Source organism: Pseudophryne corroboree, chromosome 5 (assembly GCF_028390025.1).
Source record: "Pseudophryne corroboree isolate aPseCor3 chromosome 5, aPseCor3.hap2, whole genome shotgun sequence".
Lineage (NCBI taxonomy): Eukaryota > Metazoa > Chordata > Amphibia > Anura > Myobatrachidae > Pseudophryne > Pseudophryne corroboree.
The window spans coordinates 360,134,557-360,150,654 of record NC_086448.1 but is presented as its reverse complement, the minus strand read 5'-3'; the positions used below and the strand labels follow the sequence as shown (position 1 = coordinate 360,150,654).

Sequence of the window (16,098 nt, the reverse complement as noted above, 5' to 3'; positions counted from 1 at the left end):
TGAGCTCCGACTTCCGGCTCAGGCAGTGTACATGAGCGGCTGTGCGGCGCTATGGGAGAGACGTCATGACGTCTCTCCCATAGTTCTGAGGAGCTGGCGGCCAGGCAGAGGGCAGTGGTCCGGAAGCAGGAGCGGGGCTGGTATTGTGTTGTGTGTTGTGTGTGTGTGTGTGTGTGTGTGTGTGTGTGTGTGTGTGTGTGTGTGTGTGTGTGTGCGCAACCAGCACTTCTAGGGGACATATCTAATGGGGCATAACTACAGGGGGCATATTTAATGGGCTATATTTAAATGGGCCACAACAACTGACTGGGGCCATATCTAATGGGGCATAACAACTGACTGGGGGGTATAGAAACTGGGGCAGATCTATGGGGGGCATAACTACTGGGGGCAGGGTAATTTTTAAGTTGATAATTTTTGTATGGCCCCGAAGGATTTTATAAATATCCAAATGGCCCTTGGTAGAAGAAAGGTTCCCCACCCCTGATGTAAAGTCACAAATACATAATTAAAGACACTATAAACAATTATTATGGGTTTGAATTACATTTAGCCCCAACCCTCCTGCTTCTTATAATTTTCATGTGTAGTAAAAAAAAAAAAAATAGTGTAAAAAATTAGAAACTTTTCTAATAAAAGAAAAAGTTTAGTTTGCAGGATAAACAAGTTACCTTAGATGGAATGATGAGTTCATAGTGGTTTGTGTTTCTCCACAATCAAACAATCGGATAGTTTGCTGACCATTTGCATGTTCTGGCCAAGAGATATGAATATTCTTATTTAAGGTAAATATGTTTTCTGTGTCGTCCTGCAGGCCTTCCTTACAGGGAGATCTTTCAGACGCTCGTTTCACTAATGCTTGCAGAAACTTTTTTAACCTGCTTAGTACATTTATCCTCCATTTCTGGGACGTAATCTTTCGATTAGGATTCACAGACAATGTCCAAGCAGATGGTTTATCGGTGCTCTTTATTTCTTTAGAGTTCTTCTGATGAGAAATAAGTTCCAGAAAATTGTTCACCAACATACTACTACGATCAATAAGTAAATCAGGATATTCTTCCAAAAGGATATCCAAGATCTTTAAGGAGTCTTCTTGGATACCTGCCATAATATGAGTCATAGCAGTGGAAAGATGGGCACTTACAAGAGGAAAAAAGGGTGCAATTTTCTGTTGCGATATCATAGGCGACAAATACTGCAAAACAGAAATGGCTGCAGATCTAACCAGTTGATCTTTATCTGTAAACACAGCAGCCACTTCACTCATTATATTGGAAATGTGCGAGTCAATTATTGAAGGATGAGCTGACAGGATTTCTCTGAGACCAACAAGAGCACCGTGTTTAACACCAGCATTGTAATGGTGCATTTGTGATAGAATGTCCTGCAAAAGAAACCAAACTGTTAGACCCACTCAAAAATGATCAAAACATGTTACAAGATATCTAATATTAGTAGCAATACCACATAGGTTTATCTCTAATCAGCAGGTTAAGTGCATTTTAAGCATGTGCCTGATTACTACCTTCTACAGACCATTACTTCTTTCTCAAAATAATTTTAGTAGAAAAATAGGATTTTAATACCTACCGGTAAATCCTTTTCTCTTACTCCATAAGGGATACTGGGGGAAACTAGTACAATGGGGTATAGACTGGGTCCAAAGGAGCCAGTGCACTTTAAATTTATTCAATTGGGTGTGCTGGCTCCTCCCCTCTATGCCCCCTCCCACAGGCAGTTATAGGTAAAAACGTGCCCGAAGGGGAAATGACATATGAGAGAAGGAACATGATAACAGAAAGGGTGGTGATATTTACACACCACTAACATACAACAACCAGCAAAGGCTGGTAACAACAGCTGAACAGGTAACTATAAAACAAGAACCTGCAGAAAAGTCCACGCACTGAGGCGGGCGCCCAATGTCCCTTATGGACTACGAGAACAGGATTTACCGGTAGGTATTAAAATCCTATTTTCTCTAGCATTCATAAGGGATATAGGGGGAAACTAGTACGATGGGGATGTCCCAAAGCTTCCAGAATGGGAGGGGGGGGGGGGGGGGGGGGGGAGGTGCGGAGACTGCTGCAGAAAAGTGTTCTTCCCTGACCAGGTAGCAGCTCGGCATAGTTGTAAGGCCGAGACTCCACGGGCAGTCGCCCAGGAAGAGCCCACTGATCTAGTAGATTGGGGCTTTAGAGCCCACTGATCTAGTAGATTGGGGCTTTAGAGATACTTAGGAACCAGTAAGGCTGCTGACACATAGGCCTGTTGGATAGTAGGCCTAATCCAACGAGTAATGGACTGCTTTCAAGCAGGGCAACTCTTCTTCTGCGCATCATAGAGCATGAACAAGGAATCAGTCTTTTTGACCCGAGCTGTACACTTGACATATATCTTCAAGGTATGCACAGCATCCAATGCCTCCGGAGGAGCAGAAGCATCAGAACTGGACGAAACCATAACAGGATGATTCAGATGGACGTGCAGGAAGTGCTGTCTAATCCGGTGCTCCGCTCTGTCCTCGTAAAAGACCAAGGGGGTAATTCCAAGTTGATCGCAGCAGGAAATTTTTTAGCAGTTGGGCAAAACCATGTGCACTGCAGGGGAGGCAGATACAACATGTGCAGAGAGAGTTAGGTTTGGGTGGGTTATTTTCTTTCTGTGCAGGGTAAATACTGGCTGCTTTATTTTTACACTGCAAATTAGATTGCAGATTGAACACACCCCACCCAAATCTAACTCTCTCTGCACATGTTACATCTGCCTCCCCTGCAGTGAACATGGTTTTTCCCAACTGCTAACAGAATTCCTGCTGCGATCAACTTGGAATTTCCCCTCCAAGTACGGACTTTTACACGATAAGGCCCCCCAATTCTGAAACACGTTGAGCAAAAGCCAGGGCCAGTAACATACATCACCGTCTTCCACGTGAGGTACCGGTCTTCTACCACCATCAGAGGTTCAAACTAGGAGGACTGTAGAAATTTCAACACTACATCCAAATCCCAGGGTGCCATAGGCGGCACAAAGGGAGATTGTATGTGGAGTACCCCTTGCAAGAAGGTCTGAACTTCTGGCAACACTGCCAATTTCTTCTGAAAGAAAATGGAGAGAGCTGAAATCTGGACCTTAATGGAACCCAGATGTAAGCCCTTATCCACACCAGCCTGCAGGGAACGTCCCAAGTGAAACTCTGCAGGCGGATACGTGCATTCCTCGCACCAAGAGACATATCTCCTCCAGATATGATGATAGTGTTTTGACGTCACAGGTTTCCTGGCCTGCACCATGGTAGCAATAACCTTCTTGGAAAGGCCCTTGTAAGCTAGGATATTCCGCTCAACCTCCATGCCGTCAAACGAAGTAGCCGTAAGTCCGGGCAGACAAACGGTCCTTCTTGAAGAAGATCTATTCTGAGTGGTAGAGGCCAAAGGTCTTCAATGGACATGTCCAGAAGATCCGCGTAATACGCCCTCCGAGGCAATTATGACTGCCTGGACACCTCGATTCCTGATTCGCTTTAGCACTCTTGGGAGCAATGGGATAGGAGGAAACAGGTAGACCAGCCGGTACGGCCAAGGCGACGCCAGTGCGTCCACTGCCCTCGCCTGAGGGTCGCTGGTCCGCCAGTAATACCAGGGAAGTTTCTTGAGGAGTCGAGAAGCCATCATGTCTATTTGTGGGCAACCACACAAGTCGATGATCTGCTGGAACACCAGATGGTGGAGCCCCCACTCACCTGGGTGGAGATCATGACGACTCAGGTAGTCAGCCTCTCAGTTGTTCACACCCAGAATGAAGATTGCTGACATGACTCCTGCATTTCTTTCCGCCCAGAGGAGTATCTTTGACACCACTTGCACGCAGGCTCTGCTTTTTGTCCCTCCTTTTCGATTGATATACGCCACCGCCGTGGCGATGTCCGACTGTACCTGGATCGCGTGATCCATGAGCAGAGGAGAGGCTTGAAGTAGAGCATTGTACATCGCCCGAAGTTCCAGAATGTTGATTGGAAGGAGGCTTTCATGGGCTGCCACCTGCCCTGGAACTGCGCCCCTTGGGTGACAGCTCCCCATCCTCTCATCCGTCATGAGGGGGTTCTAATCCTGAATCCCAAAACTCCTGCCCTCCAGGATATTGGAGGACTGTAGCCACCACAGGGGGGAAATCCTGGCCTGAGGTGACAGCTGAATCATCCGGTGCATCTGGAGATACGATCCGGACCACTTGCTCAGGAAATCCAACTGAAACATTCTGGCATGGAACCTCCCATACTGGATTGCCTCGTATGAGGCAGCCATCTTTCCCAACAATTTTATGCAGAGATGTACAGACACTCGAGTAGGTCAGAGCACCATGCGGACCATCTCCTGAAGTGTTTTCACCTTGTCCTCTGGTAGAAACATCTTCTGTGTCACAGTATCCAGCAACATCCCCAGGAACAGGAGCCTCCGAGGTGGGACTTCTGTAAGTTGAGTATCCACACATAGTCGGACAGAAGACGGATGGTGCGGTCAATATGGAGCAACAAAAGCTCCCTGGATCTTGCCTTTATCAAAAGATCGTCCAGATAAGGAACCGCATTGATCACCTGGACCCGGAGTTGAAGCATCATCTCCGCCATCACCTTCGTGAATATCCTCGGGGCTGTTGACAGGCCGAAAGGCAGTGGCTGGATTTGGAAGTGATCGTCCAGCAGGGAAAACCGCAGGTACACCAGATGAGGAGGCCAAATCAGAATATGGAGATAGGCATCCTTGATATCCAAGGAGACCATAAATTCCTGTTCTTCCAGGCCCGCAATCACTGTTTATACGGAGAAAAGAGTTCTTCATAGTAAGAACAGTAAGGATTTGGAATTATCTGCCAGAGAAGGTAGTAATGGTGGACTTAATCAATAAATTTAAAAATGGATTAGATAAATTCCTAGCGGGAAAAAAAAAATCCAAGGATACAGCATTTTATATTATAAACACTGCTCAAAAAAATAAAGGGAACACTTAAACAACACAATGTAACTCCAAGTCAATCACACTTCTATGAAATCAAACTGTCCACTTAGGAAGCAACACTGTTTGACAATCAATTTCACATGCTGTTGTGCAAATGGAATAGACAACAGGTGGGAATTATAGGCAATTAGCAAGACACCCCCAATAAAGGAGTTGTTCTGCAGGTGGTGACCACAGACCACTTCTCAGCTCCTATGCTTTCTGGCTGATGTTTTGGTCACTTTTGAAAGCTGGCGGTGCTTTCACTCTAGTGGTAGCATGAGACGGAGTCTACAACCCACACAAGTGGCTCAGGTAGTGCAGCTCATCCAGGATGGCACATCAATGCGAGCTGTGGCAAGAAGGTTTGCTATGTCTGTCAGCGTAGTGTCCAGAGCATGGAGGCGCTACCAGGAGGCCAGTACATCAGGAGACACGGAGGAGGCCAACAACCCAGCAGCATGACCGCTACCTCTGCCTTTGTGCAAGGAGAAACAGGAGGAGCACTGCCAGAGCCCTGCAAAATGACCTCCAGCAAGCCACAAATGTGCATGTGTCTACTCAAATGATCAGAAACAGACTTCATGAGGGTGGTATGAGGGCCCGACTTCCACAGGTGGGGGTTGTGATTACAGCCCAACACCGTGCAGGACATTTGGCATTTGCCAGAGAACACCAAGATTGGCAAATACGCCACTGTCGCCCTGTGCTCTTCACAGATGAAAGCAGGTTCTCACTGAGCATGTGACAGGCGTGACAGAGTCTGGAGACGCCAAGGAGAACGTTCTGCTGCCTGCAACATCCTCCAGCATGACCGGTTTGGCAGTTGGTCAGTAATGGTGTGGGGTGGCATTTCTTTGGGGGGCCGCACAGCCCTCCATGTGCTCGCCAGAGGTAGCCTGACTGCCATTAGGTACTAAGATCAGATCCTCAGACCCCTTGTGAGACCATATGCTGGTGCGGTTGGCCCTGGGTTCCTCCTAATGCAAGACAATGCTAGACCTCATGTGGCTGGAGTGTGTCAGCAGTTCCTGCAAGACGAAGGCATTGATGCTATGGACTGGCCCGCCCGTTCCCCAGACCTGAATCCCATTGAGCACATCATGCCTCGCTCCATCCACCAACGCCACATTGCACCACAGACTGTCCAGGAGTTGGCGGATGCTTTAGTCCAGGTCTGGGAGGAGATCCCTCAGGAGACCATCCGCCACCTCATCAGGAGCATGCCCAGGCGTTGTAGGGAGGTCATACAGGCACGTGGAGGCCAAACACACTACTGAGCCTCATTTTAACTTGTTTTAAGGACATTACATCAAAGTTGGATCAGCCTGTAGTGTGTTTTTCCACTTTAATTTTGAGTGCGACTCCAAATCCAGACCTCCATGGGTTAATAAATCTGATTTTCATTGATAATTTTTGTGTGATTTTGTTGTCAGCACATTCAACTATGTAAAGAACAAAGTATTTAATAACAATATTTCATTCATTCAGATCTAGGATGTGTTATTTTAGTGCTCCCTTTATTTTTTTGAGATATATATATATATATATATATATATATATATATATATATATATATATATATATGTATTTTATATAGGTTGAATTCGACGGACATTTGCCTTTTTTCAACCTCAACAACTATGCAACTACTCGCAGGGATTACATTTTGAACGTGAACACCCTCAAATAAGGATTTAAGGATTTCAGATTCAGAATGGGTCTGACTGAACTGTCCAGCATCACAAACAGGTTTAAGTAAATCCCCTTGACACGTTGCGGTAGTGGTACTGGAACAATGACGTGGGACTGGACCAACTTTCGGATAGCCTGTTGCAACGAAACTTGCATATCCTCCAAAGCTGGTAAGCTTGATTTGAAAAATCGTTGGGTGGGGGGTGGGCACCGTCATGCTGAGGCCTTAGTGGAAGCAGAACTGGTTGACTTTTTCTGAGAACTGGTACCTGCAGGTTTTCTGGATTTACCTCTGGTGCCTCTAGCCACACTGGAGGCACCTCTGGCCTTCAATCGAAATCTGTGAGACCGAAAGGACTGGACAGACGGCTCCGGATAGGAGCGTCTCGCTGGCAGGGCCCCAGAGGGGAGAAACGTGGATTTCCTAGCCGTAACTTTGAAAATCCAGGTATCTAATTCAACCCCAAAAAGCCATTCCCCAGAAAAGGGGAGGGATTCCACACTACGTTCGGATTCTGCGTCCGCAATCCACTGACGTAACCATAAGGCCCTGCGTGCCGACATTAATGCTTGGACATCTGACATGGTAATGTTCCCCATCTCCTTGAGGCAATCACAGAGGACACGTATAGTGTCCTGAAAGTGCTTCAGCAGGGTTACCATAACTAAGGGCATATCCCCAGAGAGACCCCCCTGAATTTGAACGGCCCAGGAATGAACAGCATGGGTCATCCAGCAACCCGCAATGACCGGTCTTTGTGAGAGGCCGGCTGCTATGTATATAGATTTTAGGGTAGTCTCTAGCTTCCGATCCCCAGGATCCCTCATAGTAAAGGAGCCTGGGGCAGGTAGCACCGCCTTCTTAGACAGGCGACAGACTGAGACATCCACACCAGGGGATTCCTCCCCAAATTATCTACCTTCAGGAGCAAATGGGAAAGTGCGCAAAAACTTTTTGGACACTTGGAATTTTTTGTCTGGGTTTTTCCAGGCCTGTTTGAATAAGTCATCTAACTCTGGAGAATCAGGGAAAGTGACATTGGGCTTGTTTTGTACAAAAAAAAAAAAAAAAACGACTGCTGTGAAGCAGCGTCCTCTAGGGGGAGCTTTAACACATCCCTTATAGCCAAAATGAGGGGTTCAATACCCTGAATAGAATCGGGATCCCCACTAACAGGATCCAGGTCATCCCCATCATCTTGTACATCATCATCTGTATCAGACAGAAGTGCAGGTAAACTACGCTTCTGGGGACCTGCATGAGAGAGGGGGGGCTGTGCATCAGCCCTAGCAGCTAAATCTGCAACAGCTTGTTGTAGTAGGTGAGTCTTCTGCACATTAGCAGGGAGCTGGGAGACCCTAACCAGTGGGGCTCTGGACCCCCTCCCCCAGCCTCTTCACTAATTTGGTGTGACATACACTGCACAGCTTGTGCTTACCCATATCACAGTAAGTACAATAACATACACACAGTTATAATGTAAGCCTGCCCTACTGTATGTGAGAGGAGACACAGAGAGGGGATACCAGCACACCCCGAGTTGCACAGCCCCAGTGAGACTGTCAGCTCTGTAAATCACAGTAAACACTACTAAATACAGTCCTAATGAGGCTCAGAATGGTGTACACAAGCGGCTCTCCCCCTTAGCTACACCCTGTACGAGTTTCCAGCGTGTCTGTGCGGCAGTAAGCGCTGAGTGTGTGCTGTAGATGGCTGCTGTAAGCAGAGGAAGGCACCAAAACGCCCCAAGTCCCACTCTGAGGAAGCTCCGCTGCCTCCAATGGAGCCAGAGATGTACATATTATTTATACTGGCAAAATCTCCTTAACAGCTTAAAACATCACACGAGTGCTAGTCAAGCAGTTTTGTGCCAGTTTACACGTGGGGGATCCTAGCGGGACCCCCCCCCCAGGGGGGATCCCGTATGCCGTGCACGTGGTCAGCCGCACTTTGAACCGGGGGACCCCCCCTAGCGGAGCCCCCGGTTTGTACTCACCACTGATGTCACCTTCAGGCAGCGTTAGGGGTGTGCAGCGTGCTGCGGCTTTGACCGCAAAGGTGCAGTGCCCCGCTGAACAAACCCCTCAGGACGATGGTCCTGCAGCGGGGAAGCGGCTCTGCACCTCGTAAGGCTGGTTACTGTCCCCAACCCTAACTCCCACGGTGCAGGTATGCTGCTGCCCAGACAGCACACTGAAAATAATAAAAGTTTTTAAAGAAATTGAAGAATAATCTCTGGAGCTGCGAGATGTGCATCCTCTCCTGAGGGCACTATTTTCCAAACTGCCTGTAGGAGGGGGCATAGAGGGGAGGAGCCAGCACACCCAGTATGGCTGCCACAGTTCACAGAATCATTTGAAAGCAGAAGTGTGTGTGTGTGTTTGTGAGGGGTGTAAAAAAAAACTAAACAAAAAAAAAAAAAAAACACACAAACACAGCTTAGAGGAACATTACAAAGTTACTCTGCTTACTACACTGTGTGTCAGGTGAATGCTGTCATGATAGTCACATCACATACTTCTAACAGTATGAACAAAAGAAAAGGAAACTGACAAACTGCTTCTTATAGCACGTCACAGTAATTAGGTTATCCATTGTGGATTTAATAGTCTTAATGAGAGGAGATGTACATTCCTACTGTTATGTTTTAAAAATCAGGCAGAGAATGCAGCATAAAACTGATGTAGAGTGATATGAAGGAGGACTATTGAAGAGTATGCTCAGTCAAGTGATTTCATATTAAATAACACTTTTCACCAACAATTCATCACCAATTTCTAGTATTATTTGCTCCAGTCTGAATTTCAATAAAGATGGTACAAGGCAATAGCTCACCTTATTTCAAACAGCAAAGGACAAGATGAAAAACACCCACAGAAATAACTAGCCCCATACCTCCCAACAGGACCCTCTGCAGGAGGGACACAATGCTCTGCTCCTGGACATTTCTCTTAAGGGGGTACACACGGAGAGATCCGTGCTTAAAATCTAAGCAATCTTGCTAGATTGCTTAGATTTTAAGCACGGATCTGCCGTGTGTATGCCCGACAGCGATGCGCGGCCCCGCACATCGCTATCGCCGATGCTAGATTGAGCTGCATGCAGGCTCAATCTAGCGAATCGCTCACTTCACCGTTGTGTGAAGTGAGCGGCCCCCCGTCGGCTTTCCCCCTCGCTCAGCACATCGCGCTGTGCTAAGCGGGGTGAGAGATGTGTGCTGAGTGGTCTGTGTTAAGATCGCTCAGCACACATCTCTCCCGTGAGTACCCCCCTTTAATTTATGATTGCCGGCACCTGTGTTGAACAGGTTAATGGATAAGAAAGGTGTTTCAGCCCAGATGATGGCAATCGTAAATCAAGAGGAAAGTCCAGGAGCAGAGCATTTTGTGTCTTTCCTGGAGAGGGTCATGTTGGGAGGTATGTAGACCCCCACACTAAATTGACAGGGGGAAAAAAAAAGATACAAACTAAAGTTGCACAATAGTATTTACACAGTTACTAATGAGGGAACAGGCAGAATAAGTTTTTGGCAAGAAATTGCTCTATTGAAGTCATTAACAATAACATGTTTGGGATGGACAATGAAGCAATGTGTATATTATGGCAATTTGCTGAGAGGTAGTTTGTGACTATTACTTTATTCACAGCTGCGATTACCTGGCCCAAAACCATACCAACAGTTGCCCAAGGGGTTTATGTCCCAAACAGCCACAGCACCCCTGAGCCATCTGATTCTCCCCGGAAACCTGCAGATAATTTGGGTGCAGGGGGAAGACAGAGCTGCAGGTACTGTACATGGGCAACTGCTTAGGTGACAGATCACTACGGCCGCCCTTTAGGGACAAGTAGGAGATGACACAATGGGAGCAGCTGCCCAGGAGCGCAGAAGAGTAAGTGCCACCTGGTGACTTCCACTCAGACAGGGGAACAGGGGAGAAACGCAGGAGTGCTGACAGGAGGTGATGATCTACAGCATCACGAATGGCACTAACCAGCCCTATCGCTTAGCAGCAGTGTGTGTATGTAACAAGGGGCAGAGGTATTAAGCCTGCAGAAGTGATAAAGCAGTGATAAGTGGAAGGTGACAACACACCAGCCAATCATTACGGGTTTGAAAAATGACATTTAGGAGCTGACTGGCTGGTGCGTTATCACCTTCTACATATCACTGCTTTATCACTTCTCCAGGCTTTATACATTTGCCCCAAGGAATGAATAACAGGCGCAGTGGCGGCATTAATACAGCTGTAGTAGTATTGCCCATGTCGCCGGCCACATGTAACAGAGGGGCAGATTTATTAAGCCTGGTGAAGTGATAAAATGGAAGGTGATAAAGCCCCAGCCAATGAGCTCCTGTCATTTTGCAAACCAAGTCTATGACATGGCAGTTAGAAGCTGATTGGCTGGTGCCTTATCACCTTCCACTTTATTACTTCACCAGGCTTAATAAATCTGTCCCTGAGCATGCAGATACAGCAGCCAGCCTCCGGTCTTACTACAGGTCAGTACCGTGATGGTCAGCTTCCTGTTACTGGTGAGCAGGGAGTGCTCTTCCCGCAGCTGCTCGCTCAGGTGGATGGCCCGGACCCTGCACTTGGTGTCGGTGACATTGTCCGTCCTGGGCTTCTTCTTCCCAACCTTCAACTTCACTTTCTGGAAATCCTCCTGTCGCTTCCGCTTATTCGCCATCACGACGCCGGGTAGGGCGCTGTGCGAGATGCTGCTAAGGACGGGGACACTCACTCCGACATGTCACACAGCCAGCGTGCAGCTTCACCCGCTCCTCAGCACCAGCGACATCTACTTCCGGTTACCGCCGAAGCACTTCCGGACCCATCTACGGAACGTGCAGTGAGACATAAACAGAAAAATGCGCTTTGCGGCTTGCACTCAGCAGCAATCCGATTATATTTTCCACCCGTGAATGAAAGGAATGTCTCTGAAATTAACCGATCAATACTACAGTATGCAGTCACATTTTCTGTTCAGAAGTCAATACTGGAAATTTATAGAACAGAATTGTGTAAGGCAGTAACTGCACTAATGCATTGCTTTCCTAATCTCCATGTTAAATTATTTATTTATTACCAGTTTCTTATATAGCTCAGCAAATTCCGTTGCGCTTTACAATTGGAAACAGTGATACCGGGGCCAGGGACGTGCGGTGAGGTAAATAGCTGAGGAGGCACTGGCTAGCACCAGAGCCAGATTTACACTAGTGATGAGCGGGTTCGGTTTCCGAAAAACCGAACCCAGCTTTACCTTTTTTACACGGGTCCGAGCAGACTCTGATCCTCCCGCCTTGCTCGGCTAACCCGAGCGCGCCCAAACGTCATCATCCCGCTGTCGGATTCTCGCAAGATTCGGATTCTATATAAGCAGCCGCGCGTCGCCGCCATTTTCCACACGTGCATTGAGATTGATAGGGAGAGGACGTGGCTGGCGTCCTCTCCGTTTATATACTAGTTATATACTACACAGTTGATCTGATTGCTTAGCTTATTGTGGGGAGGATTGGGGAGCAGCTGTTAGGAGGAGTACAGTGCAGAGTTTTGCTAATAGTGACCACCAGTTTTTTATCCGTTCTCTGGGGGTCATTCCGAGTTGTTCGCACGGTAAAAATCTTCGCATCGCAGCGATTTTCCGCTTAATGCGCATGCGCAATGTCCGCACTGCGCCAAGTAAATTTGCTATGCAGTTAGGATTTTTACTCACGGCTTTTTCTTCGTTCTGGCGATCGTAATGTGATTGACAGGAAATGGGTGTTACTGGGCGGAAACAGGCCGTTTTATGGGCGTGTGGGAAAAAACGCTACCGTTTCCGGAAAAAACGCAGGAGTGGCCGGAGAAACGGGGGAGTGCCTGGGCGAACGCTGGGTGTGTTTGTGACGTCAAACCAGGAACGACAAGCACTGAAATGATCGCAGATGCCGAGTAAGTCTGGAGCTACTCAGAAACTGCTACGAGGTGTGTAATCGCAATATTGCGAATACATCGTTCGCAATTTTAAGATGCTAAGATTCACTCCCAGTAGGCGGCGGCTTAGCATGAGCAAATCTGCTAAAATCCGCTTGCGAGCGAACAACTCGGAATGACCCCCTCTGCCTGAAAAAAACGCTTCATACCATATCTGTGCTCAGTGTGCAGTGCTGCATGATATATCTGTGCTGAGTGCTCACACTGCTTAATTGTAGGGACTGGGGAGCAGCTATAGCAGGAGTACAGTGCACAGTTTTGCTGACAGTGACCACCAGTATACGTTTGTCTGCCTGAAAAACACTCCTGTGGTGTCTTTTTTTTTTTTACTATAAACGCAGTCTGCTGACAGTGTCCACCAGGTCCATTATACTGTATATAGCAGTACGGTAGGCCACTGCTGTACCTACCTCTGTGTCGTCACTCGTCGTCCATAAGTATACGAAGTATCCATCCATCTACATTGTATACCTGTGCTGTCTTTTTTTCTTTATACTATAAACGCAGTCTGCTGACAGTGTCCACCAGGTCCATTATACTGTATATAGCAGTACGGTAGGCCACTGCTGTACCTACCTCTGTGTCATCACTCGTCGTCCATAAGTATACGAAGTATCCATCCATCTACATTGTATACCTGTGGTGTCTTTTTTTCTTTATACTATAAACGCAGTCTGCTGACAGTGTCCACCAGGTCCATTATACTGTATATAGCAGTACGGTAGGCCACTGCTGTACCTACCTCTGTGTCATCACTCGTCGTCCATAAGTATACTAAGTATCCATCCATCTACATTGTATACCTGTGGTGTCTTTTTTTTCTTTATACTAAGTATAAACGCAGTCTGCTGACAGTGTCCACCAGGTCCATTATACTGTATATAGCAGTACGGTAGGCCACTGCTGTACCTACCTCTGTGTCGTCACTCGTCGTCCATAAGTATACTAGTATCCATCCATCTACATTGTATATCTGTGGTGCCTTTTAGTTGTGCGCATTAAAATATGGAGAACAAAAATGTGGAGGTTAAAAAAATAGGGAAAGATCAAGATCCACTTCCACCTCGTGCTGAAGCTGCTGCCACTAGTCATGGCCGAGACGATGAAATGCCATCAACGTCGTCTGCCAAGGCCGATGCCCAATGTCATAGTACAGAGCATGTAAAATCCAAAACACAAAAGATCAGTAAAATGACCCAAAAATCAAAATTAAAAGAGTCTGAGGAGAAGCGTAAACTTGCCAATATGCCATTTACGACACGGAGTGGCAAGGAACGGCTGAGGCCCTGGCCTATGTTCATGGCTAGTGGTTCAGCTTCACATGAGGATGGAAGCACTCATCCTCTCGCTAGAAAAAAGAAAAGACTTAAACTGGCAAAAGCACAGCAAAGAACTGTGCGTTCTTCGAAATCACAAATCCCCAAGGAGAGTCCAATTGTGTCGGTTGCGATGCCTGACCTTCCCAACACTGGACGGGAAGAGCTTGCGCCTTCCACCATTTGCACGCCCCCTGCAAGTGCTGGAAGGAGCACCCGCAGTCCAGTTCCTGATAGTCAAATTGAAGATGTCACTGTTGAAGTACACCAGGATGAGGATATGGGTGTTGCTGGCGCTGGGGAGGCAATTGACAAGGAGGATTCTGATGGTGAGGTGGTTTGTTTAAGTCAGGCACCCGGGGAGACGCCTGTTGTCCGTGGGAGGAATATGGCCATTGACATGCCTGGTCAAAATACAAAAAAAATCAGCTCTTCGTGTGGAATTATTTCAACACAAATGCGGACAACAGGTGTCAAGCCGTGTGTTGCCTTTGTCAAGCTGTAATAAGTAGGGGTAAGGACGTTAACCACCTCGGAACATCCTCCCTTATACGTCACCTGCAGCGCATTCATCATAAGTCAGTGACAAGCTCAAAAACTTTGGGCGACAGCGGAAGCAGTCCACTGACCAGTAAATCCCTTCCTCTTGTAACCAAGCTCCTGCAAACCACACCACCAACTCCCTCAGTATCAATTTCCTCCTTACCCAGGAAAGCCAATAGTCCTGCAGGCCATGTCACTGGCAAGTCTGACGAGTCCTCTCCTGCCTGGGATTCCTCCGATGCATCCTTGAATGTAACGCCTACTGCTGCTGGCGCTGCTGTTGTTGCTGCTGGGAGTCGATCGTCATCCCAGAGGGGAAGTCGGAAGACCACTTGTACTACTTCCAGTAAGCAATTGACTGTCCAACAGTCCTTTGCGAGGAAGATGAAATATCACAGCAGTCATCCTGCTGCAAAGCGGATAACTGAGGCCTTGGCAGCCTGGGCGGTGAGAAACGTGGTTCCGGTATCCATCGATAATTCAGAGCCAACTATAGACTTGATTGAGGTACTGTGTCCCCGGTACCAAATACCATCTAGGTTCCATTTCTCTAGGCAGGCGATACCGAAAATGTACACAGACCTCAGAAAAAGACTCACCAGTGTCCTAAAAAATGCAGTTGTACCCAATGTCCACTTAACCACGGACATGTGGACAAGTGGAGCAGGGCAGACTCAGGACTATATGACTGTGACAGCCCACTGGGTAGATGTATTGCCTCCCGCTGCAAGAACAGTAGCGGCGGCACCAGTAGCAGTATCTCGCAAACGCCAAATCGTTCCTAGGCAGGCTACGCTTTGTATCACCGCTTTCCAGAATACGCACACAGCTGAAAACCTCTTACGGCAACTGAGGAAGATCATCGCAGAATGGCTTACCCCAATTGGACTCTCTGGGGATTTGTGACATCGGACAACGCCAGCAATATTGTGCGTGCATTACATCTGGGCAAATTCCAGCACGTCCCATGTTTTGCACATACCTTGAATTTGGTGGTGCAGAATTATTTAAAAAACGACAGGGGCGTGCAAGAGATGCTGTCGGTGGCCCGGAAAAATTGCGGGCCACTTTCGGCGTTCAGGCACCGCGTACAGAAGACTGGAGCACCACCAAACACACCTGAACCTGCCCTGCCATCATCTGAAGCAGGAGGTGGTAACGAGGTGGAATTCAACCCTCTATATGCTTCAGAGGATGGATGAGCAGCAAAAGGCCATTCAAGCCTATACATCTGGCCACGATATAGGCAAAGGAGGTGGAATGCACCTGTCTCAAGCGCAGTGGAGAATGATTTCAACGTTGTGCAAGGTTCTGCAACCCTTTGAACTTGCCACACGTGAAGTCAGTTCAGACACTGCCAGCCTGAGTCAGGTCATTCCCCTCATCAGGCTTTTGCAGAAGAAGCTGGAGACATTGAAGGAGGAGCTAAAACAGAGCGATTCCGCTAGGCATGTGGGACTTGTGGATGGAGCCCTTCATTCGCTTAACCAGGATTCACGGGTGGTCAATCTGTTGAAATCAGAGCACTACATTTTGGCCACCGTGCTCGATCCTAGATTTAAAACCTACGT

The 16,098-nt window shown here is 47.5% G+C and overlaps 1 protein-coding gene across 1 annotated transcript in view; it reads right to left on the bottom strand.

The window, feature by feature from the left end:
• TEX10 (testis expressed 10) overlaps nt 1–11,551 on the bottom strand; it is a 266,061-nt gene extending 254,510 nt beyond the window's left edge. The window contains exons 1-2 of the mRNA XM_063922654.1: nt 11,203–11,551; nt 672–1,387 (exon numbers count right to left, since the gene is read on the bottom strand). Of these exons, the coding sequence (XP_063778724.1) occupies nt 672–1,387; nt 11,203–11,382 (896 nt within the window). The 5' untranslated portion in view covers nt 11,383–11,551. The remainder of the gene's footprint in view (nt 1–671; nt 1,388–11,202) is intronic.
• Between the last annotated feature and the right edge of the window lie 4,547 nt (nt 11,552–16,098).